The sequence below is a fragment of the Myotis myotis genome, unplaced genomic scaffold (assembly GCF_014108235.1).
Source record: "Myotis myotis isolate mMyoMyo1 unplaced genomic scaffold, mMyoMyo1.p scaffold_m19_p_13, whole genome shotgun sequence".
In the NCBI taxonomy this organism is placed as follows: domain Eukaryota; kingdom Metazoa; phylum Chordata; class Mammalia; order Chiroptera; family Vespertilionidae; genus Myotis; species Myotis myotis.
Window position 1 is genome coordinate 52,659,355 of NW_023416317.1, and position 25,599 is coordinate 52,684,953.

The 25,599-nt window shown below is 51.9% G+C and overlaps 1 protein-coding gene across 12 annotated transcripts in view; it reads left to right on the forward strand.

The window, feature by feature from the left end:
- TRAK1 (trafficking kinesin protein 1) overlaps positions 1 to 25,599 on the forward strand; it is a 93,846-nt gene that overhangs the window by 22,042 nt on the left and 46,205 nt on the right. For 7 of the 12 annotated variants that reach the window (XM_036333265.1, XM_036333259.1, XM_036333261.1 and 4 more), the window contains exon 2: positions 1,906 to 2,100. The exons of 1 other annotated variant lie outside the window; for it this stretch is intronic. Coding sequence is in view for 9 of the 11 variants with exons in the window: in XM_036333259.1 (XP_036189152.1) it covers positions 1,906 to 2,100 (195 nt within the window). In the remaining 2 variants the exon portion in view is untranslated. Of the gene's footprint in view, positions 1 to 1,905; positions 2,101 to 14,181; positions 14,286 to 22,297; positions 22,608 to 25,599 lie in introns of those variants that run through there. 4 more of the 12 variants (XM_036333262.1, XM_036333266.1, XM_036333260.1 and 1 more) reach the window with 4 other exon arrangements.

Sequence of the window (25,599 nt, forward strand, 5' to 3'; positions counted from 1 at the left end):
ACGTCCATCTTTTAGCAATTCCCCATAATTTTGACCTCTTGTCAGCACCCCCTCTTTATTTTCCCCTGCTGTTGGGTTTTATTTCTCTCGAGAGTGTTTTTGTTTGTGTATTTGTTTTTGTTTTTCCCATCCTCTCATACAAGTTCAAGAGGAAAGGGAGACTGACCTGGTCTCCACCCGGATCCACCACCTTTGTTTTCTGCTTCAAGGCAGGAACTTGGCGCAACCACCTTCTTAAGAATTGACTCCGTTGTATTCTTCTCTTGTGAGTAGTTTTTCTCACTGAAGGCTCGTTTCTAGCCCAGTTAGCTCTTCTCTCTGGTCCAGCTGCGTGCACCGCGGGCGCCTTCATTTTTATGGGTTGACAGAACCACCGCTGCGCACATGAGTCATTTACCGTCATGGCTCCCAAATACTTCCTGTGAAATGGGCCGACACAGTGATTGATGCCAGAATCACTTGATAGCTACCCATTAGCATTTATTTAATTCATTCCTCCTGGGGGTAGGAAGTCGTGTAGGGCTGGTTCTGGGAACATCTGGAGGTTCTTGCCCCATTTATGATTTATTTAAAGGCCTGCATTCGTATGCTTTGTATGGATTGAACCACTGTCACAGGCAGTACCTCAGCCACTGAGCGCAGGCTGGGCCAGGAAAGTGGGGTGGATTGAGGACAACCCTGTATGGAGTGTGATGATGTGAGACGCTGAGTGTGATGGTGGTGCGATGAACGTGAGATGTTTGCCATCTCACAGGGAGATGAGTCAGATACTAAAATCCCTAGAAGGAGGCAGAACCTCCTAAGTGCAGTGATGGACATTCTGACAAAACGCTGTGAATGCAGTGGTCCCTTGGTAGCCGTGGGAGATTGATTCCAGAACCCCCTCAAATACCAAAGCCCAGAGATGCTCACGTCCCTTACAGGAAATGGCGTAGTACTTGCAGATGACCTACGCACATCCTCCCTTATACTTTAAATCATCCCTAGATGACGTATAATACCTAATACAGTATAAATGCCATGAGATGTTTGTTATGCTCTGCTGTTTAGGGAATAATGACAAGGGGGAAAAGTCCATGCCTGTTCGGTACAGATGCAACCTTTGTAGGCCTAACCACAGAGTACACATCAGCAATGGTGTAACTACCCCCTCCCCAAATAGTTTCCATTGTGGTTGGCGAATCCGCGATGCAGAACCTGTGGCTGTGGAGGGCTGATTGTACAGAAGCGGGAAGACAGATGGATTCTGCCCCGAGTGCTCAGAGCACCGGTGTGTCGGAGGAGAGGTGGCATTCGAGCTGTGCCTTGATGGAGAGCCACCTGGTGCTCTTCTGGTGGGAAGGCCGTGAGCACCCAAGCTTTGCAAGGCCAGGCCCATGGCTGTTGCATGTACCATTGTGTCTCCTGTGTCTCGTACCCAGGACATGTTTGGATGGATGCATGGAAGGAAATGTAGGTGAGTGAACAGATGAATGAATGAATGAAATGAAAGCAAGACCCTATGTGGAAGGGACAGCTTGAATGGTAAGAGAGCGGCAGATAGAAGGTAGGCATCTTGGTGAAATTATAACTGGTTTGGCTTAAGCTAGGAGTGATGGAGAGAGAGTGGCCAGAGGAAGGCTTGGAAAGAAAGACTTGGGCCAGACGCTGAAGGCACAGGATTTTGCCTTTTCTTTGCAGGAAGTGGGCAGCTAAGGGGCAGGAACTGTTGCAGGCAGTGCTTGGCACTAAGGGTGCATAATTCTAATGGTGAGAGTGGAATTGATTGTTGATAAAGACCCTTGTCTGGCCCCTCCGTGCTGGGGGGAAACAGCCAGAGACACCTGCTCTCAGCCACAAGCTTAGTTAAGTAGCAGCAGCGAGGACATCACCGGGTCTGGGCTCATTTCTCCGTCTTCCCTCCAGACGTGTGCAACAGCACCGACCTTCCGGAAGTCGAGATCATCAGCCTGCTGGAGGAGCAGCTGCCCCATTACAAGCTGAGAGCTGACACCATCTACGGCTATGACCACGACGACTGGCTCCACACCCCCCTCCTCTCACCAGATGCCAACATTGACCTCACCACCGAGCAAATCGAGGAGACGCTGAAGTACTTCCGTAAGTCCGTCCGCTCGCGGGGCACCGTGGCGACCAGTTCTTCTTAGCCAGCCTCACCCGAGGTCGTCCTGGTTACAAGGCCCGTGCCGGCCGGCAAGGAAAGGTGCTCAGGAAGCATGGCTGTGAGGTTTAGTCCCTTAAAAGGCCTGGGGTTTGAGTGTTCTGATGAGAAATTTTAGTCGTGGGGAACAAGTACCAATTTCCTTTTTTTTTTTTTTTTTTTTTTTAGTTAATCCTCACCCAAGGATATTTTTCCATTGATTTTTAGAGAGACTGGTAGGGTGGGGGAGAGACAGAGAGAGAAAAACATGGATGTGAGAGAGACACATCAACTGGTTGCCTTCCGCATGTACCCTGACCTGGGTTGGGGAATGAGTGTGACCAAGGTACGTGCCCTTGACCTGAATCAAACCCAGGACCCTTCAGTCTGTGGGCCCATGCTCTATCCACTGAGCCAAACCGGCCAGGGCCAAATTTCCATTTGAACTGACTTTCTCTTAACTGTACAGAAGAATTTGAAAATGCTCCCTTATCCCTCCAAACCAAAAGTACCCCGTGAGTTCTTACTGGGAAGGAGTGTGTCAGCATTTAAACCCAAGATATGGGGAACATCCTGGCCACTGAGTACTTATATGACATAGCAAGACCAAGGCTGATGGTTTCTGTGTCAAAAGCTAGTCCTTCAGGAGAGACCCACAATGGCCCTGGGGCAGCGAGCCAGGCCTGCGGGGCCCCCAGAGCCCCGCCTGGGAGGGTGGGCAGTACACTAGGTGGGTTTTCAGTGTGTTTGTGATAACAAGGGCGTGGAGCCTGACTTTGCAGGCTTGAAGAAAACGTAATGATTTAGAAACGCCTACCAGTGCTCTTTCCGACGTTCATTCACGAGGTGCCTTTGTAGAAACATGTCACTCTGGAGAGAGTCGCGGCAGCCCTCTGACATTGCTAGCACAGACCAGTCTCCTTTCAAAGTGACATCATTACCGACCCGTGTGTCATTGTGTCACCTTAAAGAAGGAGCACGGCGATCCTGCGTCTACTTGGAGATGACTTGGTTCAGAACAGGCTTACCCGGCACCTGTAAAGTCTCCTGTCGTTTTCTCCATGGACGGGGCTTCCGTTTTCGTGAATCCGCGAAATCATTTATCATCAAGTCAGAACGACCAGTTTCTCCATTAGTGTCTCCCGGGCCGTTTTCACATTCTCTCTGTCAGAGGCTAATAGGACAGGAGTTGTGCTTAAGCTGCCCTGTGTTTTCATATCAGCACACGCCCCCCGGTCTGTCTGTGGGCACCGCGGATCGTCAGTTTCAACGGGAATAAAAAGAGACCCGTCCACAGCAAGGCAGCCGGGAAGCGCGCTGGGCTTGTGCTCAGGTTCAGGTTGGCGCGGTGGGCCTTCTGGTGTGTCTCGTAGATGCCGGCGTCTCTTTGCGAGTTACTCCCAGTGTTTGTGCTGACAGGGACCTGGGGGACGAGAGCAGCCTCCGCGGTAGGCTCCGGGTTTGGTTCCTTCCGACTGCCTCACAGGAGAATTCACAGCAGGATTGTTTTTCTGGAGATTTCTGCGTGTTACTTTCTCTACCGTGAGATTCTGCCGGAGCCTCATGGCTGTGTCTGCCTCAGGAGGCTCCCGAGTCCCTCCTCACACGTGCTGATCGGCCATCGGGTTCATGGTGTCATTGGAGCACCGTCGTGCGCGCTATCTCACTGTTTCCGGAGAACTTTCCCCCGAATGGCCTGATGTCATCCTGTAAAGTGTCGACCATTTGGGCGGGGCTGGTTTTATTCTGGGGGGGGGGGGGGGGGGTGCAAGCGTAGGGGACTGGCGGTGTCTATCCACGCAGCTTCTAAAATCCATGAGCAGCAGACTTGACCAGACCCTGCGGCTTATTTTCGGTTGGTTGGCTTTGCTTTTAGTTATCTATCTTTAAGAGAGAACAATAAAAGAAATCTTAATAGATTTGGAAGTGGGACAACACAGATTCTGGTAAAACCGGAGGAACCAGGATAAGCATTGGGCAGAGACTCTGAAAGTTCTTGGAGTATGGTTACACCCAAGCCTCACCTTCATCCTGCATTCTCCTCTGTGGTGCCCGTGCTTAGAGCAAAGGAGGGATATTCTAGATGCCGATGACATGAGTGATCAGGTGTTCCCTTAACCACAGCGCTCCCGAGAGTGAGGCTTTCGAAGCAAGCTCTGGGACCCTCAGAGGATCTGGAGAGACAGAGGAGGGGTTCTGCCAACTTGTAAAGGGAAAAGGTACATCTTTAGTCCCATTAGCTTCTAGTTGAAAGGCAGTGTTTCCTTTCATTATGAACATAGAAAACGGCACCAGGGTATGAGCAGAATCCGTGACTTTGCCGCCGATAGAAATCACGGGTATTTTCACGTCATGCTACAGGAGAAGCTGATACATTGAACCGTCACCTTGCTCCTCATTGCTTCGACAGTATATCTGTTGTTAGATGTTGGTATTTCTTGGGCTGACAGGGAAGCATTGCATTCACAGGCTTTCTTCCGGCCTCAGTGCCTGTCCACAGCGCAGCTGGTTTCCTTGCGGTCCTCGGCATTTCATCTGCACACCTTTCTCCTGAGGAGTGGCCTGGGAGCCCTGCCAACCTGGCCGAGGGTCACTGGAAGGCACAGGCTAGCCATGCTCTGTCTGTGGCGGCTGGGGTTTGTTTATTTACACGTGTGTCACCCAGGAGATGCCGTGGCCCACAGCCCTGTGACTCATAGGTGTGTTAAATCATTGGTGGGGTGTGTGAGAAGATAGCAGCACCCTTCCTTCAATTTAAATGTTTCTGCACTGATTGGGGCAGGGGTTCTGTGCGGTGGGTGTGAGTGGGGATGAGGGGGCTCCGGTAGCTTCCCCAGGTCCGGACCACTGATGAACGAGTCACCTGTGCTGTTTCTACACAGATCAGAGCAGGGAGAAAACTCAACTCCCTTCCCTACCTGTCCTCCCCTAGAGAGGAGAAACGACGCTTTGCCTTTGAAATCTGGCCCTCACCTGGAGAAGAGAGAGGCAAGAAGCTTCGGGTGTCCACCTGACCACATGGTAGAGTGGCCTTTTTAGAAAAATTTCAACACTTCCACAGTCAGGAGGATTTTTTGGCTCCTGATGAGTCTGAGACACACAGAAGGTGAACCATGACCCACAGCACCGTGTGCCCATAGAGATGGGGCGGTTAGGGCGAGATGGGCCAACAGGAAGTAAAAACAGTCAATGTTTAATCTTACTTGGGCTGGGCGCGGTTTTTAATGCTGTACGTGCCGCTCGTGTTACCCTCACGGCGACCTGGATGTTAATAGTCTCGCTGTCCCCATGCGACATATGGGGACACTGGGGCTCCTGCTCAGTCACACAGCAAGGTGGGTGCTGAGCATCACACCTAGGCTGACCGGTTTGACTCCGTATCTTAACCACTCTCAAAGCAGCTAAAGGAGAAAAAATTCTAGTTTAAGCATAGAGCTCATTTGGAAAAATTGGAAAAAAAAACACCCTCAGTTTCTGAATATGTCAGTAGCTTCTTAATTTATGAAATATATATCCAACGTAGTCAACATTTATTTGTTAAGTATGTTTTTATTGATTTTTGAGATAGAGGGAGGGAGAGAGACAGAGAGAAACATCAATCGGCCCCTGCAGGCGATCGAGGGCATGTGCCCTGGCCGGGAATCAAACCCGTGACCTCTTGGTTCGTAGGTCAACGCTCAACCACTGAGCGACACAGGCCGGGCCAAAAATTCTTTATTTATTTATTTTTTAAAAATATATTTTATTGATTTTTTACAGAGAGGAAGGGAGGGGGATAGAGAGTTAGAAACATCCATGAGAGGGAAACATCGATCAGCTGCCTCCTGCACACCCCCTACTGGGGATGTGCCCGCAACCAAGGTACATGCCCTTGACCGGACTCGAACCTGGGACTCTTCAGTCCACAGGCCGACACTCTAGCCACTGAGCCAAACTGGTCAGGGCCAAAATTTATTTTTTATTCAAGGTCACTGTTCCAAGGGGAGCTCGGCCTGATGTAGCTGGCATTCACGGGGAGGTTTCCTTCTTCCCTGTGAATTTTGCCACCTTCCTGTGGTCTGCAGGTCACGCCCCCCTGACACTGTGCTGTAGATCTTCGGACACGTAACATTCAGCAGACAGCAGACATGAAGGTCGCCGTGTTGATGTATAGGTGGCTGCGGCTCCTTCTGGTTCCTCTTTCCATGGGCCGTGCTATGTAACTTTTGTTTGAGGAACATTGATCAAGAAAAGAAATTTATGTCTCAGGTGTGTATGATCCGCTGGCCACTCACCTCTGAGGGCACCCAGACAGTTTCTTTCCTAAGGAGAAGAGAAGGTTATGAAGCAAAGAAGGGTTTTGAGACATCATGGTGTTGTTTGCTTTTGCTGGAATGAATCAGCCAAGTATTTATCGAGTGCCTGGTATGCACCCGGAATCTTTTGTGAACTTGATTTGTTTGAGTTCCAGCTGAGGTTTTCTGGCGGAGGAAGCGAAATTGTCTCCTGGACTATTGACTTTCTTTTCTTTCCTAACCAGGGACTTTGCACTGGGTTGGGCCAATGCAGGAAGGTCTCCAGGCCTTTGGCTAGAAGTTTGTACCTTAGAACCACCTTCCTCCAATTCGCCCTCTCTGCCCTCTGCCTCTGATAACCATGGGCCTTATTTCTTTTTCTATGAGTTTGGATTTGGGTTTTAATTCCCCCCCCCCCCAATATAAATGAGATCATAGCAGTATTTGTCTTTCTGTCTCTGACTTATTTCACTTAGCGCAGTGGTCGGCAAACTGCGGGCCCCTTGAGTGTGGCTCTTCCACAAAATACCACATGCGGGCGCGCACGTACAGTGCGATTGAAACTTCATGGCCACACTCAAGGAGCCAAAGAGCCACGTGTGGCTCGCAACCACTGACTTAGTGTAATGCCCTCAAGGTCCAGCCATGTTGTTGGAAATGGTGGGACTGCATAATTTTTTATGGCTGAATAATATTCCATTACACACCACACACACAAAACACACACACACACACACACACACACACACACACACACACCTTCACCCATTCATCTGTCCGTGCCTGTTTCTGATTTTCAGAGTCAGAAACCGGGGTGCTTGGTACTACTTTATGGATTTCTGGGGCCTACCCCATATCTCAGCCTTGGTGCTTGGCCTGTTAACGAACATGGTTTTTAAAAGAGTTAGGTTTTAAGAGGGCACCCCAAAGCCAGCACACACGGCTCAGAGTGCAGGCCTGGCCCAAGACCAGGTGGAAGGAGTGTTGTTGTTTTTTTAAATGAACTTTTCAGAGTTTCAAAGATTTCTACTGGATCCCTTGTCAAGATGCACCCTCTCCGAGGAGAAGGGGACATGAGCAGATTCCCTCATGGTCATGTCTTGAAGAAACACGGCTGCTTCGTGGGGGCCCCAGCCCGTCCCTGTGTGGGTGGGGGCGCTCGGATTTTCCTGACTTAAACATTCAACTCCTGGGTGTAACAGGGCATGGAAAACTAAGTCAACACTGTGTAGCATTGGGGGGAAAAAAGAGTTAGGTTTTAAAAATAGCGTATCTTCTGGTCATAACAGCACAGTAATTGTAGATAACTTGGGAAACAAAGACAAAAAGATGACTAATTTAGCAACCACAACTTACATTTTTTTGAGATTTTTTTATTGCTTTTTCCTCTCTAACAAACATGTTACATATTTGGGAACATAAGGCTTTTTTACTTAACGGTGTATTTTGACCATTTTCCCATGGCATTTAAATTCTTGAAAATCCGTATTGCTTACTGTTCCATCATGTATATCTAACTGTTAGGTTAGGTGGCTCAGGAGGCGGCGCAAGAAATAGAGTCCAGTGAATCAGAAAAGAAGGGAAAGGAAAAGGTTTATTCTGCGTCCCCGGGAGACCCACGTACCCCAAGGACAGGGCACGTGGATTCACGCCAACAGGGAGGGGGGCTCTTTTTTTATACTGCGGTTGAGTGAGGGGCGGGGACATGAGCTGAGGAATTCTCTGCTGCAGGGAATGGGCGGAATATTCAGGACGAAGTTCTTATCTGTGTGGGGGTATGTGAATTCAGGGAGAAGAAGCTGGTATCTGTGTCTGGCACCTTGATCTGTGAGAAATTCCAGGGGAAGTCCATTATCTTGTCATGTCTGCATGTATCCGATCCTGGGCTCTCTCCGACCTAACACTAACCATTTGGTCTATTATAAGGAACCTCAGTTGCTTCTCATTTTTTATCAGTAACACATAAGTGAACATCCTCCTCCATATGCATTTGTCCACCCAACTCATGATTTCTTTAAGGCGTATTTCTAGAATTGGTTTACTGGGATTGAAGAGGCAACGATTTCTAAGTCTCTTTGATCTGTATTATTAATAAATAACTTATGCAGTGATCACCCCTGACAAGTCTAGTACCCACCTGGTACCACACATAGTAATTACAATATTATTGACTGTGTCCCTAACGCTGTACTTGACATCCCCATGACATGAAATTAAATACAAATTGTCGCCATGGCTATGACCTTGAAGAACAAGAACAAAGGGAGGGGAGTTGTCGAAGGGCCTGCTTCACTGAGGGCAACGAGACTAACAGAAATTTGAGAAGAGGCCACATCAGACATCAAGAAACTGCTGGTGAGCTGGACTGAAGACCAGTCATAGAAGTGCATCCCTCTCAGCACCAGCACGATCACAGCCAAAGCATAATGTCTGTGCGATGCTAGGGGAAGGGCTGGCCTGACTGCAGTGTTGAATTGACTGCTTTTAGCTGCACAGATGTCTGCAGAGCCGAAGGCGGGAGCAAAGAAGCCCTGGCTGCACAGTCATTTCCCACATGGGAGCCACACGTGGTCACAGTGCCACATGTGGTCACGGTGCCTCATGAGGTCATGGTGCCACATGTGGCCCTGGTGCCTCACGTGGTCACGGTGCCACATGTAGTCACGGTGCCACATGAGGTCATGGAGCCACATATAGTCATGATGCCACATGTGGTCATGATGCCTCATGAGGTCATGGTGCCTCATGTAGTCATGGTACCACCTATGGTCCTAGTGTCTCACGTGGTCATGGTGCCAGATTTATCCACCCACGTGGTCCCTAGGCTTACTTCATCACCTGCCACCTGGCAGCTTTCATTCTTTCTCATCAAACCCGATTCCAACATTATTTTTTTCTCTTTCTTTTAAAAACAAAAATGCTTGGCAAGTGATTCCGTACAGATTGACCGTTTTCCTTTTCATGTTCATCCAGCATCTTTAAGACAAAGCTGGAACGGGTCCAGCTGGGAAATTGACATGACAGCTCAGCTTGCACCCCGTCCACTACTCCCGGGCACTGGGCTCAGGCCACAGCCGTTTTAGAGTCACAGCAGGTGCACGATCGGGGACCCTTGGAGTTGGTGTTTGGAAGCCTGTGACATCTGCTCCGTGACCTGCGGATCCCAGGAGTGAGGTGCCCAAGTGGCCCTCCCAGGCTGCAGGCGGCACACTTGGGTGCGCGGCACGTCCGAACCCTGTTCCTTCTCTGCCCCTTCCCCGACACACAGCGATTTTAGCAATCACCCTGAGGCCAGGGGCGCTTGGCTGTGCGGTGCTCCACCGAATGCTGTGTCCCTGCTTTGGGGTGTCTTCTCTGAAAGCCAGGCTTTGTCCTCCCCAGCACCCCCTCCCCCCCGAGGTGGGACAAGTGCCTGAAATGAGGTGGAGACCGTCTGGGAGGGTGGTTGACAGCAAGCTGTTCGTTAGCAGCCTGCCTTCTGCCGCGGGAGCTCCGTGACTGGCAGCCCCAATGTTTTTAAAAATCAGGACGCTGCAGAAGCATCCTGTTAGGGAATCTTCTGTAGCGAGTGGAGGGAGGCCTGCCTGGAAGGCCGTGTTTCATGAGGGCCCCGCCGCCCCCCCCTGGAACGGAGGGTCAGGGCCCTTTGGGGCTTCCCCTCTGCCTTAGGCTCCTGGCTGTCTGTCCTCTGCTGCGGACGGAAGACCAGCAGTACTGTTTCCTGGAGGGGGAAAGCTCTGGAGACTGGGAGCATGTTCCAGAGGGGGTTGCGGCCTGAGAGGCTCAGCTTCAAGCAGGAGGGAGAGGCCCAGGGAGCCGGCCTTGCACCACCCGCTGTTCACTGGGCAGCCAGGGCCTCGGCGTGGCCTGTGCTGATCACCAGGGGGCACGGAGGAAGTGGCCTGCGGCAAGATCTGTCGCGCCTGGGACCCTTTGGGGCAAACTCATAATTCATAACTTTGATCCTCAATTGTACGTGTCTGCTCACCTTTCCACTGTATTGAATAACAAACTATTGGAAATTGTCCCATGCATACAACGAGTATATGTATAACATTGGACATACTTATATGACTTCAATGCAGATGCTCACACAACTAATCATTAGAAACTTGAAAATTTTATTGAAGTCTTTTAAACATTTAAATTTGATGACAAACGTATTTATTTAGTTAGATTCCCCTTACGATGGCAGACAGGCTCTATCAGAGTCTCTGACAAAAGGGAACATAGACTTTACCAGGCTGCACGGCGGGGCCAGGCCCTCCTCCTACCTGGTGGTGTGGTTTGTGACCACAGCGTCCGGCTCTCTGTTCTCTTACCTGCCTCCTCGTTCCCTACCCGGCAGCCTCCCCGGGCACAGAAATGCCAGACGGTGCCGTGTCAAACAGACACACGCCCACCCTCCCCTGCTTCTTAAAGTGGATTTAAAAATATCTTCTCTTCTATTCCCTATCCCTCTCTATGTCCCTTGCCCTTTCCGTTTTGATGTTCACTGATATTCACGGCCTTTACAGACTCGGCTGGTTTCCTTTAACGATGATTAACTATTTTCTTTTCGATGTTCAGATTGTCACCACCTGGCCCTTGGCTGGCCTTTGAAGCTGGCTTCTGTGCTTCTCTCTTCTCCCCCAGGCCCGTGGGGAGCAAGCGGTCTTTGCCTCCTTGCCAGGCGGTGTTGCAGGCCCGCCTTGATTTTTCCCGCCGTGAGCATGGAATCAACAGTAAGGTTTAACTCAAAGCCCGGGCACTACAGTGTTGAGTGCAGTGAAGGGGGAGTGGCTTCCTTGTTGGGCTACTTTCTTGACGGAGCTGGAAGTCACATTTCTTTTTAAAACCACAGAGACACATTGATATTTTCTTTTTTAATGTGTTTTTATTTATTCAGAGAGAGAAGGGAGAGGAAGAGAGACAGAAACATGTCTGAGAGAGAAACATCGTCAGCTGCCCCCTGCACGCTCCCTACTGGGGCGTGTGCCCAACCGGGAATCAACCAGTGACCTCCTGTCCCCTCTGTACTTATTCATACTCTCTCTGCTTTCTCTCTTTCTCTTTTTCTTAAAAACTCAATGGGATCTGTGTAGCCGCTGGACTCGATGTAAGTTTTGTTCCGTAGCGCATCACTGTGGAGAAATGTCACCCCTCCCCACCCCACGGTCACTCCTGCTCGTCACTGTGAACTCAGTGCCTTTGAATTCATTATGCTGGGAAAATCTAATAAATGAGGTTTCTACTTCATTTCCCTAATTATAGCTTAGAAAATGGTACTCTCTTTTTAATAACTCGCACTGGCTTGTTTCCTATTTGAAATAATTAGTGATGAAGATGATCGCAAACTGGCTTTGCCCCGGGCACTGTGCTAAACGCTGTGCCGCGCCTTCATTCATGGAAGCCTCGCCCGTGTGCTGCGGGCACTGTGGCCACCCCATTCAGCAGATAAGACTCGGGGGTCTAAGAAGGTCACAGGGAAGGTGAACGAGGAGCCTGGACCAAACAGGTCATCTTGACTCCAAAAGCCCACTCTCTTAACTATGACGTTAAATCTCCTGCCATTAGTCTGTCCATCTGTCCTTCAGTCAGTCCTTCCATCTGTCCATCTATCCATTATTTTTTGTTTTTATGGTGATACAGTATGACTAGAACATTTCCTTTAACACACTTAACACACACACACACACACACACACACACAATCACTATCACTATATCACTATATCCCTCCCTCTCCCTCTCCCCCTTCCCCTCCCTCCCCCTCCCCCTCCCTCCCCCTCTCCCTCTCCCCCTCCCTCCCCGCTTCCCCTCTCCATTCATTCAGCCCACCAGCCTTTGAAGAGCCTTGCCATTCACAGCAGGGTCTGGAGACCAGCAGCAGTGCCTTCCCTTGGGGCCTAGTTGGAATCCTCTAGCAGCGGTTCTCAACCTTCTGGCCCTTTAAATACAGTTCCCCATGCTGTGACCCAACCATAAAATTATTTTCGTTGCTACTTCATAACTGTAATGTTGCTACTGTTATGAATCGTCATGTAAATATCTGATATGCAGGATGTATTTTCATTGTTACAAATTGAACATAATTAAAGCATAGTGATTCATCACAAAAACAATATGTAATTATATATGTGTTTTCCGATGGTCTTAGGCGACCCCTGTGAAAGGGTCATTCGACCCCCAAAGGGGTCGCGACCCACAGGTTGAGAACCGCTGCCCTAGAGGGCTGTCTCTCCCTAGAAGTTTATTCCTCGAGGCGCTCAGTGCCTTGGGAAGAGCAGGGGGAGGTGGCCCATGGGTCGCTGTGGGAGAAAAGCACCCCTCCCGGGCATGGTGTCGGGACCTGTCCTACGGCTCCTCTGCACATTACACAGTCCGTAGCGGGGAGTTAAGAGGGAACCGGCACCAGGGCCACACCGCTGTCATGGGCCCCGGTACTCGGCCAACAGGCCACGGGGTCTATGGCAGTTTTGTTTTTAGAGCAACAGCTTTCAACCCGGACGCTTTCGCCCCGGGGGACGTTTGGCAGCATCTGGAGACGTTTTGGGTGTCACATCTTGGAGGAACGAGGATGGTGCTCCTTGGCATCAAAGTGGGTACAGCGGGGCTGCTGTTAAACACCCTACGATGCCCAGGACAGCGTCCTCGCACGCACATGCGCGCGCGCGCACACACACACACACACACACACACACACACACACACACGCCCAGGCACAGAACGATCCGACCCTAAACGTGAGTGGTGCTGAGCTTCAGAGATCCTGCTTCCGGGGGGATTTGACCTGCAGTGGCTCTGAAGTCTGCATCAGCAGCTCATTTTAATGAGATATTTCAAATATGCCAAACACCAAGAACTAATAACTGCTAACTCCATTTTTTTTAAAGGAAGTAAAACATTACAGGTGTGTTTATAGGACAGTTTCAAAGCCCCATTCCCTCTCTCCCTCCCTCCCTGGGGGCAACCACCTTTCTGAAGGCGGGCAGTCCCCTCCGGTGTGTGTTTCTGTATGAGGGCCTGTGACATCGGTACGACGAGGCACGGGCAGGCTGGGTTTCCCGAAGTTTGAGCAAAGGCGTGAGCAGAGAGCAGGACTGTGTCCAGATGAAAAGGCCTCCCTTTTCCAAGCGATTGACGTTTCCTCAGTGGCAGGCCAACATCTGGAGAGATGCTTCCCCTTTGAGTTCAGATCGAGGAAAGAAAGCGCGAAGGAACGGCCGCAGATTTTCGAAGGTGGCCTTTTGCAAACGCAGCCTCTGTGGTCCCCAGAATCGAGCACCTAAACTTGTCCTTGGCGTTGATGGCGGTGAAGCCCCGGCCCCCCCACCCCCCACCCCCCGCCTGCACCCTCCCTTCTCCCCGAGTGGCACCTCTCGGCATCCTTGGGAGACATTGCCTCCATCTCGACACCATTTTTCAGAGCCGGCCAGTTTCTATGGCAACGGAGAGATGGAAAGATGAGCGGTGAGTGGGCGCGAGCTGGAGTGAGCTCTCCGGGTGGTGGTGTGTGTCCCTGACGTCACCCTCCATGCGCCTGGATAGGATGACTCGGGCTGCTCCCATTCAAGGCTGCCGGCCGGGCTGCCAGGGTCTCGGCCAGCTCGGCACAGCTCCTCCGCCCCCCCTCCCCGGAGTTCCCTTCTCCTCGCCCCTCTTCTGGTTCGGCTGCAGGCCGGCACTGAGCATGCACAGATTTCCCGGGGCGCGTTCCCGGGCGCTCTCCCGCCCCGGGCTCTGGGAGGGCAGGGCGGCCGGGCAGCGCTCTCCTTGACGTGGATGGCGCGGTGAAGCCCACCCTTTTCTGGGCAAGAACCCCGACTATGCAGAAATTCATCGAAGCGGATTATTATGAGCTAGACTGGTACTATGAAGAATGCTCGGACGGTAATGCCGGCCCCTGCACAGCACAGCGCAGCAGGGATGTGGAGGGCATTGTCTCCAGGGAGGGGGGAGGGAGTCGGGCAGAGGGAGGGGGCCCTGGGAGCAGCGCCGCCAGCAGACATGCGTGGCTCTGCCCGGTTCCCAGGCGCCGTGGGGGATGGCAGGTGGGCAGGGCTCACGCCCCCGGGAGGCTTCTCTGCGGCGGCCGGCGGCTGGTCTTGGCTTGGAAGGGGAGATGGTGTTGGGGAGCTGGGCTCGCGAGCATTGTAAGTTGCATTGGATCCTCTCCGGGGTGAGGTGTGAGTGTGGTGTTGGTGCGTGTGTGTGCAAGTGGAGCTGTGTTTGCTGTGCTCGCGCTGTCGGAGGGGCGAGGGGACCGTGTGTTTGAGAGGTGGCTCTCTGGACCGGCAGCAGCAGGCCCGGAGGGACCGCCCTTTCCTGAGCTCAGACCTGCTGCCCGGGGAGACCCGAGGGGATGCGGCAGCAGCTCCCAGGTAGCAGGTGGTTCAGAGGGATTTGCTTATGGGATCCACAGAGATGGGTGGGTGGGGGGGTGGTGTTGGGAGGGGCAGGGAGAGATCACATCCTTCCCCCAGGTCTTAGTTTGTGCCCAGAGGGCGTGGCACATTCCAGAGGATGCTGGGTGGAGCTTGTGTGGCCCCACCGGCCTCTGCAGGGTTCAGGCCACAGGGGAGGGGTCCCCGTGGTGCCGGGGAATGAAATCGTGTCTGTCAAAACTCATCCTTCGTCTTTAAAATGACCCTCAAACCACACGCCTTCACATGCACACACAGCACACAGAAAGGACACAGTGCATATGCTCACGGTGAGGGTCTGTCTCCCAGGGAGGACCTGTTCCCAGCCCCACGTGAGTCCTGCATAGGTAAGGCCACGGCTGTTGAATGGAAGAGGGAGGTGCAGGTGGCTCGCACGGTGGTACCTTCGGTTAACCTGAATGATGTAAGAGGCTGGGAGCTGGCCTCATTAGGAAGCTGAGCAGTTGCATAATTATCTCTGATCTGCGGATGTCTGCCCCGACCATGAGCTCAGAAGAGGGGCTCTCCTGGGTTGCTGGGGGGGATTGAAAGGTGCCGAGCAGCCTCCCCAGTTGAGCCCCACCGGCCCCCAGCGTTAGACGAAGACAGTGTCGTGTCGAGTCTGTGTCTGTCTTTAAGTATCTTGAGTCATGATGGTGGTGGGCAGCTCTCGAGGTCTTGGGGGACAAGTTGCTGGCTTCTTGTTTTCTTTTGCCTCTGTTTATTCTGGAAGCCAGTTCCCATCCCGCGACCTATAGGGTGCTTCTTTCCGGAAAGCATCACTGAGCTCTTTGTTGTTTCCTTGGTGATTTGTGACTCAGTGAACCCTCCATAACTTTTAAAAAAAATATATTTTTATTCATTTCAGAGAGGAAGGGAGAGGGAAAGGGAGGGAGAGAAGCATCAATGATGAGAGCGAATCATTGATTGGCTGCCTCCTGCACGCCCCCTACTAGGGATCGAGCCCACAACCTGGGTATGTGCCCTGACCGGGAATTGAACCGTGACCTGGTTCATAGGTCGAGGCTCAATCGCTGAACCACACTGGCGGGGCTCCATAACTCTTTGAAGTGTGGGCCATTGGCTACAGCAGAGCACCTGTCCCTGGGCCTGTGGGTGAGCTGGGTGTGGCCATGGCTCATACCGATCCATCCTAGAAGCAGGGGAGGAAGGCTTCTTACAGTCTTGACCCAGTTGCTATGCTGTCCGGCTCTCTTTACACCCTCGTTTGTGGAGATAAGGCCGGTCCCCGGTGCCGGTCAATCTGGAGGGTGAGAGGAGGCTGCTTTATCTGCACGGCTGTCAGAAGGATTTTCTTACCCAGTAGTTTCTCCATTGAGTCTTTTGGCCCCGAGGCAGCCGGGTCTCTCTTCTTGCAACAGGAAAGGAAAATGGAAGAAGAGGTGGCTCATCTGTTGACAGGTAAATACATGTTGCTTGTAATGACGGTGTGGATATGTGTTGAGCAAAATGCATGGCCTTTATCCTCACCCTCCGTTTGGATGAAGGGAGAGAGCCATTGGGACGGGATTTCCTGGGACAACTGGCATTTTCACAGTCCCATTGTACAGAGAGCGAATCACACCACGGTTTATTGGGCACCGAAGGGTTGCTGGTTTGATTCTCGGTCAGGACACACGCCAGGGCTGTGGGCTTGATCTCTGGTAGGGGGTTTGCAGGAAGCAGGCGATTGACGTTTCTCTCTCTCCCTCTCCCTTCGTCTCTCTCTAAGAATCAATTTTAAAAAAAGATAGCAAATGGGGATGGAAGGAGAACAAAAGCCCAGAAATACATAGTTCAGGAAACCCACCAAAAATGGGGTGGCTTTCAAGGACACACTAACGTCGTCGTTCCCATGGCTCTAACCCAGCGGTTCCCAACCTGTGGGTCGCAACCCCTTGACGGTCAAATGACCCTTTCACAGGGGTCGCCTAAGACCATCCTGCATATCAGATATTTACATGACGATTCATAACAGTAGCAACATTACAGTTATGAAGTAGCAACGAAAATAATTATTCTATGGTTGGGTCACACCATGAGGAGCTGTATTTAAAGGGCCAGAAGGTTGAGAACCGCTGCTCTAACCAGTTGGACTCTGTCCCGGCAGGTTAGTCTGGAAATGCCGTTTGCCTCTGTATCTGTCGCTTCTTTGAAATTGCAGACCAGCCTTCACCTCCCAATCCCGACCTTCCCGGGGAGGAGGCCGGGGGTGGGAGCAGACACACAGCTTGGCGGAGCCTCCCGTGTCCTTTGGCATTGGAGTCCTTAATGAGGAAGACTTCTAGGGAACTTCCCATACGAATACCAAAAGCTGAGTCAGATATGTAGAAAGAGATGCGAAATCATCGTCTGTGTCCCAGTTACTGACGGGTACTTACCTTGCAGGGTCAGCCCTGAAAAAGGTGGTGGGACAAAGAACCGCAGGGCAGTTAGGGCCCCCCCTTGAACGGTGAAATGAGAAGTGGCCGCCGCCGTTTTTTACCGCTGAGCTTTCGGGGAGATTTGCTCCGTGTGGGATGGCTGCAGGCTCCTCCCTGCCCAGTGTTGGCTGTGGCATCTTACACCCCATCCCCCACCCGTCAAACACACAGGAAGACCCCAGAGGGACACGAAAGGCCGGGACCCAGGATTTTAAGAAATCGGAGGGGTTGGCTGCCCGGCACCTTAGGCGATTTTTAGAGATTTGAATTAGCCAGCCATCACAGAATGTCCTCCGTGTACAGTTTAAACTCTGGTGCCAAACAGAGTCATGGTTCTGGACACTGCACGTGCCCCATCTCTATTGGCAGGACCTGGAAAGCCTGGCAGATCATGAAAAGCACCGCGCATTAATACAGCAGGAGACCCACGCCAGAGCAGGAGAGGCTCTGAGAATTCTGAATTTTTAACACCTGCTTTCAGGGATGCTGACATCAGGCGTGGAGGAAACTTGGGGCCATTGTCAGTGGCGACCAGCCCCAGGCACGGGGGTCTGGAAATAATGCCTCAGGTCTGCTGCAGAATCTTATGTTGTTTCTTGGCTATGCTGGCCACTTAAAAAAAAAATGTATTCTTATAAAGAGAAGGAGGGCTTTTTAATTTTCAAAAAGGCTTGGGTTTAAGCATGTGCTCTTCTTAAAGGAACAAGGCATACTTCTGTCGCTATTTGAGAAAGAGATGGGATAGCAGAGCACTGGCCTGGCGTTTCATTTGAGGTCTGTTTTGTGCTCTCCGTGGCTGCAGGGTGGGCACTTCCCAGGGCCTCAGGGAGCCTCTGTCAACCCGGATTCTCTGTCTGGAAAACGGGGATAAGAATTCTGTAGTTGTCGCGAAGAGGGTAAAGCCTGTCCATGAAGCAAGAGCCCTTCTAAGCAGTGTACTAGCTATTAAGTTCCTTTAAAAAATCCCTTTGAAAAGGTAAAGGGTCGATGGAACAAGGTATAGGATTTTGACTACCCGTTCCTTGCTGCAGTTATTTTAACCTTTTAAATGGATTTTTAGAGGAAGAGGAAGGGAGAGAGAGAGAAGCATTGATGTGAGAGAGAAAATGTGGTGGGCCGCCTCCTGCATGCCCCCCACCAGGGATCGAGCCTGCAGCCCGGGCACGTGCCCTGACCGGGACTCGAACAGCAACCTTTCGGGGCGCAGGATGATGTCCCACCCACTGAGCCACGCGGGCCAGGGGGCAGTTATTTTTGCCATCATCCAGCCTCCTTTCCTCCTTTTACATGCTATAGCTTTGAAGGTCGGGGCAGGGGATGGTGTAGCTAATAGCGATTTTCTTAATGGGGAGACTCAGATAGGTGGCTGGAGCTGGTCCTGTGACCTCTGGCTTTACGGTGAAACTCCACGGCAGTGCGCCAGGGCAGCCAGGCGTGCCGTTGCTCACTGGATGGCAGTGACCTCTAACACGCCACCCCAAGGTCAGGGTGGCTGGTGTGTGAGGGAAGCTTCGTCAGAGGTTTCGTCAGCGTGAATTGAGAAGCTGTTACGGGGTCTTTGAGATGATGTTTCTAATTTCCCTGCGCTCTGTGACCAACAGTGTCAGCAGGCCTCACCCCCTTTTTCCATCTCGTGTGCCGTGCAGGTACCTTTGGAGGTAGGGGCTTACGTCTCCCTTCCCAGACAGCACTCTTCTGATGGCTGTTAAGGTAATTTTCTTTTTTTAAAAAAAGGGAATGAAATGTAACTGTAAAATGTAACTGAGTTTTTCATCACTAGCTCTGCTAAAAGGGAAGAGTTGTTTTCCCACAGATGTAGAAGCAGAGGGCTAGAGCAGGGGTGGGCAACCCTTGGCACGTGTGCCAAACATGGCACGCCAGTAACTTTTGCTGGCACGCGAAACCCTCTCTTATAATCTTACATTTACAGTTTTTTTCTTAATATCGACTTTTTTATTTTTCAGATAAATTCAGTGTAGGTGCATCTGAGATAAATAAATAATTTTACATAACAAGTTATCATAAAGACCAAAGACATGGATTGACGAGAGAGGGGAAGAGCAATTTCTATGCCTCCGCCTTAACTCTCCCTGCCTTCCTAGAGCCGACCAGTGTTTTGGTTTCATCCACATATGCTTGGGAATCTTTGTTCTCAGTGATGAATTTTGTTAAGTCTCGTAATAGGAGTAGCCTGACGGATGAAAGTAGTAGCTCGTGCATATCTCTGAAGGTCACGAAATAGAAACCTGATGTAGAATCTCTGTCATCAGTGATGCAGCAGCAAAAGTCCCACTGATAATATCAGACGGAGTCATAAAGTTTTCTGTCGGACTATCAGTGTACATGTATACATTAAAAAATAAATGTATTTTTCATCATATACTGTGTTTTTGTCGCTCGAATGAATTTTATTATTTCTTCAAGGTCCTTCACATACGTACAGCTTAAGAGATCTCAAGTAGGCGTAACATGATCTCAAAAAATTAGGGTTGGCACGCAGAAGAATTTTGAGTCAGAGATTTTGCTGGTTTTGGCACGCACTCACAAAAAGGTTGCCCACCCCCGGTCTAGAGTGAAGCCACGGTTTTAGAGCTGTGTTTCTGTAGAGGACAGGTGTGTGTGGGGGGGTGTCCGGTGGGAGCAGAGGCCGAGGGGAGACCCAGGCAGGGAGGCCAAGGAGCGTAGACCTCACCTCCCGAGAGGAAGGGACCCCTTTGTGATGATAGACGTGTTCTCCCCTGTGCTGTTCAGAGTGGCTGTGGAGCGCTTGGAATGTAGCTGGTGTGGCTGCATTTTGGATTTTATTTACATTGAAACACGAATGACCCCAGTGGCTTGTGGCCCCTTTTTGGTCAGTGCAGGGTGGAGGGGATCTGGAGAGGGACACGCACGGAGGGACATCCCTCTGCCCTGCAGGAGGCGGGTGGCACCTTCCTCCTGGGCCCTTCCCATGGGAGCCGGTCAGGAACTCACTCCCCGCCTCCCTGCTCTGGGCCCCAGGGCTGGTCCTCGCCTCTGGGGCAACAGTCACACCGGCTGCTGGACTCTCCCAGGGCTGGGCCAGGCCGGGCCCCCGGGCTCCCACGTCCTGTCCTGGTCTCTCCCTGGCACGGAGCCCCAGGCTTTCTCACTGGTCCTCAGGGGTCATGTTTGCCTTTGGCTTTCGGACAAACTGCTCCATCAGAGAGGACGCTCTCTGGCCCCTCCCTGCCTCTAACCGTGGAGTGAATGCAGTTAGAGATGAGGTTTGAGAATTCCCTCACACCCCACAGGGAGCGGGGGAGGGAAGGAGGGGAGATTTGGGTGGTGGGGGGGATGGATAGCCTGAAAAATGATGAAACCTAGAGAAATGGGGTGACGTGGAGAGTCTTGTGTTCAAAGTGCCACATCCCAAATGTTGTTTTTTCTAAATGTGATATATTTAATCTATATTATGTAATAATAGATGGAGGCTTGGACACCATTTGTTCAGGGTAGCCTGGATTTCAGTTAAAAGGTGAATAGAACCAACTTGGTTATGGCTAAAATCAGTTAACACTGATAGGAAACCAGCCCTTGTTTTCATTAACCCACAGGAGGCCCAGCCCAGTATCCTGCGCGTCTTACCGCCAGCCTGCTCCTCGCGGAATGAGTAATGCGCGCAGCGAAACCCTCCCTCTCCCCCCCCCACCCCCCCAGGGCTCCAGCCCCACCGCCGTTGGAATTGATTGAATGAACAAGTCCAATCTGATAGCATTTACTGAGATGAAGGAGAGATCATTTTTCCTGAACGTGTATCTTTATAAACATTGTGCCTAAAACGTACGCAGGTGTTTCCTAATGTGATGGCTGAATTTCTACTAACCCTTTCTTTTCCCCACAAAGAATGTGTCTTCAATGTGATAAAACGTAGCAGTTGTGTTCAGGTTCCAAAATATTAAGCGGGCGTGCCGCCGTCTCCGGGTTTTCATTTTTAAATAAAACCCGTCTTACGTTCTGGCTCTCCATGTAGAGGCCTCGTCTGTGGTCTCCCGTTCATTCGTATGGAGGCAGCAAGGCGATTTAGCAGGCGTGTTCAGCTGCCTGGGCAGGCTCCTGGGCCGCAAGGACTCGTGGGTGAGAGACCTAGTTGCTGAACTGGCACAGAGAATTCCTCAGGGTGAGGGAGGTGAGTGGGCAGAGAGCCGGATAGGTGTCTCCGTGTGGCTGTCAGGAGCAGGGAGACCTGCCACCGTGCAGCCGGGAGGTGGCAGAAAGGCCCCAAATTGCAGACTGTGCAGTGATGCTCTGAGACAGGAGCGCCCTTGGGCCGCGTTTTAGCGGGTTTGATGGAGGAACCTGCCATCTTCGCTGCCACAGACAAAGCCGAACGGTGCTGAGGAATCGGCAATGAGATGCGCGCTTAAACTGCGGCTTCCTCTTCCAGGCAACGTTGCAAGCCGACAGGCTATAGATTTTTGTTTTTTTTTTCCTTATCCCAGCAATTAAAGCGCTGTGAATACACCAGTTGAGGGTGAGATTTATAGAAGGCACTTTAAAAAAGAGCACATGCAATGTATTATTACCAAAGAAAGACGGGGATGAATTACGCTTAGCACGGGCAGTGGTTAAGTGCCGTTTCTTTTTCCTTCTGCCGGAATTCAGAATGATCACTTCCTTCTCTGTTCTGCACTGAGCCAGGTTTATGTCTGCTTCTGAAAACAGCCCACGGGGAAGCCCTCATCTGAGGGCGTGGGGCAGTCCCCCACTGGCACCTCCTCGCCAGAGCCCCACTTGGTGCGCGTGTACCTGGCGTGTACCTGCCTGCGGCCGGCGTGGTGTTGGCCTGCGCAGTTGCTCTGAGACTTCCTGGAGGCTGCTGTTCGTCCCTGTGTCTGGCTGGGGAGGAGGGGGGAAGACAAGCCTCAAGGCGGAGAGATTGCTCTGAGATCCTCACCTGCCTGCCCGCCTCCCCTCTGAAAACACAGCACCTTGCAGGGTCGCCCCAGGGCTGGGCAGGGCATTTCCATTCCAGGCAGGTGCTCTGCCCCACCCTGCCTCGCCCCTCCTCCCAGCGCAGGGGAGCCACCCCCTTCCGGGTCTGTCTGGGCCAAGGGCCCTGTGCACACCCTCCCCTCCAGCCGAGCCGGGGCACATCCCAGGCCCCGGCCAGGGCCCAGCGAGAGCCCCGGGGACCTGCCCCGGGGACCCGGATGGCCCAGCTGGGTGGGCAGCCAGGAACTCCCTCAACGACAGCCCCTTAGGGCGATGTGTTGGCTTTGGGGCGACTTTGGCAATGTCCCTGAGAGACGAGGGAGGGGAAGAAGAATGTTTTGAGTACGACGGCCAAGATGAAGAGAGGGAGCTGGCCCCGGCGCAGCAGGACACCCTGGATCTGGTGGAAGAGGGTAAATTCTTGCTTTGCACCCATCGGGTGCTTTTGCTGTCAGTGTCGAGGTGGGCTGGCTGCTTCGCTGAGCTCACAGCGCTCTTTCCTTTTCTTATTGAGCTGTAACGTCAAGCACAGGGAGCTCCCGTGGAAAGTGGCTCAGTGACGCTCATGTGAAGCCACCATGGGAGACGCACATGCCTGGCCCCCGGGGAAGTCCCCGGGCTCACACCTGCCTCCTGGGAGACCACTCGCACTGGGTCACCTGAGATTTGTTCTGCCTGTTTGGGGATCCATGTAAATAGAATCAGACCGTGTGGGTTACTTTATCAGGCTGCTGTGGCTTAACCAAGGTCTTTGAAATTCATACGTGTTGTTGCAAATCTCAGTGGTTGCCTCCCCCCCCCCCCCCCCCCCCGCCCTTTGTGGCATTCCAATACTCCATTTTAAGAGTTTTAATTGTTTTCTTGGGACTGAACGAGTTTTCATAAATTAATGGGCAAGAGACTGAGTCATTATAAATAAAGCATGTTTTTGTGCTGGCGTTATTTTAAAAAATTATTAATGACTGATTTGAAATAGGGATTAAAAAAAATTTAGAAATATTTCAGATAGAAAAGTCCAAGGGCTGACACTGATGTCACCTGGGAGCCCACCACCAGGCTGTATTGGGGTGCTGTTCTGTATTGGGGTGCTGTGCTGTGCTATATTGGGGTGCTGCTTTTGGCGAAGAGGGAGGGTGTTAGTTAAATAAAGGCATGCCCACGTGCTGGGTGTCAGTTTCCTAATTGGGTTTGTGGGGCTTTAACCCACAGCCGGGAGAAAGGGATTTGGGGGGTAAAACAGGACATTGTAACAGTGACTGCATGGATGTTCTTTAGGTCTTGAGCAGAAACAGTTGAAATACCCTTTCAGAATTCTGCACCGTGGTGCCCTATTTTCATGTCTCAGCACAACTTTTACTTTTGAGATTATTTGTAATTGGCCACATACAAAAAGTATATATTTTGAAAATATTACTAATGCTTCAGGACAGTTAAACGGATTGAATTGGTAAAAGGGGGGAAGTGGGGACAACAGCCAGAGGCGAGCAAGGGGGCTCTGTGCTGAGGGCTGGCACCCCGCCTGGCCTCTTCACGAAAGAGATGGAGACGGGGAAGGAGGGAGGAGTGACAGACTGAGGGGGACTGTGCATTTGCTGGCTTCCTGGAAGCGCTCAAGGGAAAGGCACCCATCTGCTCCTGCGGAACCAGGGCCAGCCGTGGCCCGGATCAGCTTCTGCCCCTCAAAGCCAGGCTGCCTCGCATGCCGCCCGTGTACCCGCATCACCCGAAAGCTTGCTAGAAATGCAGACTCCCAGGCCCCACCTGGCCCCCTGCATGTTAACAGGACCTTGAGCGGGTCCTTGTGTACGTGAAAGCATGAGATGATGCGCAGTTGCCTTAAAAGATACTGAGATGATTTGTAAAACACCAATCATTGGACCTGACGGTCCTACACTGAAGGCTGTGGTTCTGAAGTGTTAATAATATTTTCAGCACAGTCACCTTTAAAAAAAAAGACTCTTTGGTGCCAACCTGCTTAGCTTTCTTTGTAAATGGAATTTGCCAGGCTCGCTCCTGGCCGGAGGGACGTGTGTGGCGTGGGCCGGGAAGGTGGAGTTTGGTGTGGAAGGATCCGTTTCTGTGGCCAGTGTTCCTGGGGACCTGAGCAACCCGTTTTTCTCTGACACCGTCACACCTCCCTTTGTTGAGTTCACGGGAAGCAAGTCCCATGTGTGGGAGAGAAGTGCTCTGTGAACAGTGAAAACGTGTGTGGGGCGTGGACATGCCGTGTTTTCTACCCTAACTGGTTGAAAAGAGGTGCTTTTGGTTGAACACCAAAGAGCAAAATGAGTGTTTGGGTTGCTCTGATAGCTACGGGTTCAGGAGACACCCGTCCTCTCCCGATCACCTTGTGGGGTGATAGGCACTATTTTTTAAAATATATTTTATTGATTTTTTTACAGAGAGGAAGGGAGAAGGATAGAGAATTAGAAACATCGATGAGAGAGAAACATCGATCAGCTGCCTCCTATACACCTCCTACTGGGGATGTGCCCACGACCAAGGTACATGCCCTTGACCGGAATCGAACCTGGGACCTTTCAGTCCGCAGGCCAACGCTCTACCCACTGAGCCAAACCGGTTAGGGCGATAGGCACTTTTTAATGTCAAAGCAACGGAGGTTTGGTAGGTCGTCCCTGTCCCGAGTCCCAGAGCTGCAGGCACAGAGCAGGCCCTCACCCTGCCTCCTGCCACCCCAGGCCCTACGCGAATGGAGTCCCTTTCCTGCCCACATCTCAGTCTTCAGGGAGAGAGAACATCCCGGCTCGTGTCTTCTCCGGAGACTAGCAGGTGCAGAACCGGAATTGACCTCAGGCGGGTTCCTGCGGAGTGGCGCCCAGGAGGGCGGCCTTTGCTTCGCTTCCCCAGGCCCCGGGCTCAGGGGAGCTCCAGCCGGTCCAGCCTGGCCGCTGGGAGTGAAACTAGAGGTCACACCCCTGGGTCCCAGCCCCACCCCTGGCGCCAGCAAAACACTGGCGGAGAGTGAATGTTGCCCTCAGTGCCTGTGGTTTGCGCGTGGCAGATTCCCAGGGCTTCCTTAAGGAAGTGCTTAAAGAAGCAGCTTGGTGATCTTTCCTCACCTGGACGCGTCTGAGGCTGCTACCCAGTGGCAAGAGCAGTCACTCCGTCCCTGGCAGGACTGGGGCAGAGCCCGCGGATGGTCTGCGTTTCCCAAGTGCCCTGATCGCAGGTTTAGGTTTTCTGAGCCGAGTGGGCCCGGCCCTTAGAGGTGACGGAGAACGGGGGTGGGGGGTGGGGGTGGGGGTGGTGTCAGCCCTTTGCACAAAGGGTAGCTCTCAGGTGTTGAGTACTAGCCAGTCATTGTCAAGAGAAGCAGAGATGAAAATATGCCAGTTGGCACCTAGAGCCCGAGGGTGTGCCTCAGTCCAGGCCCACCAGCCTCTG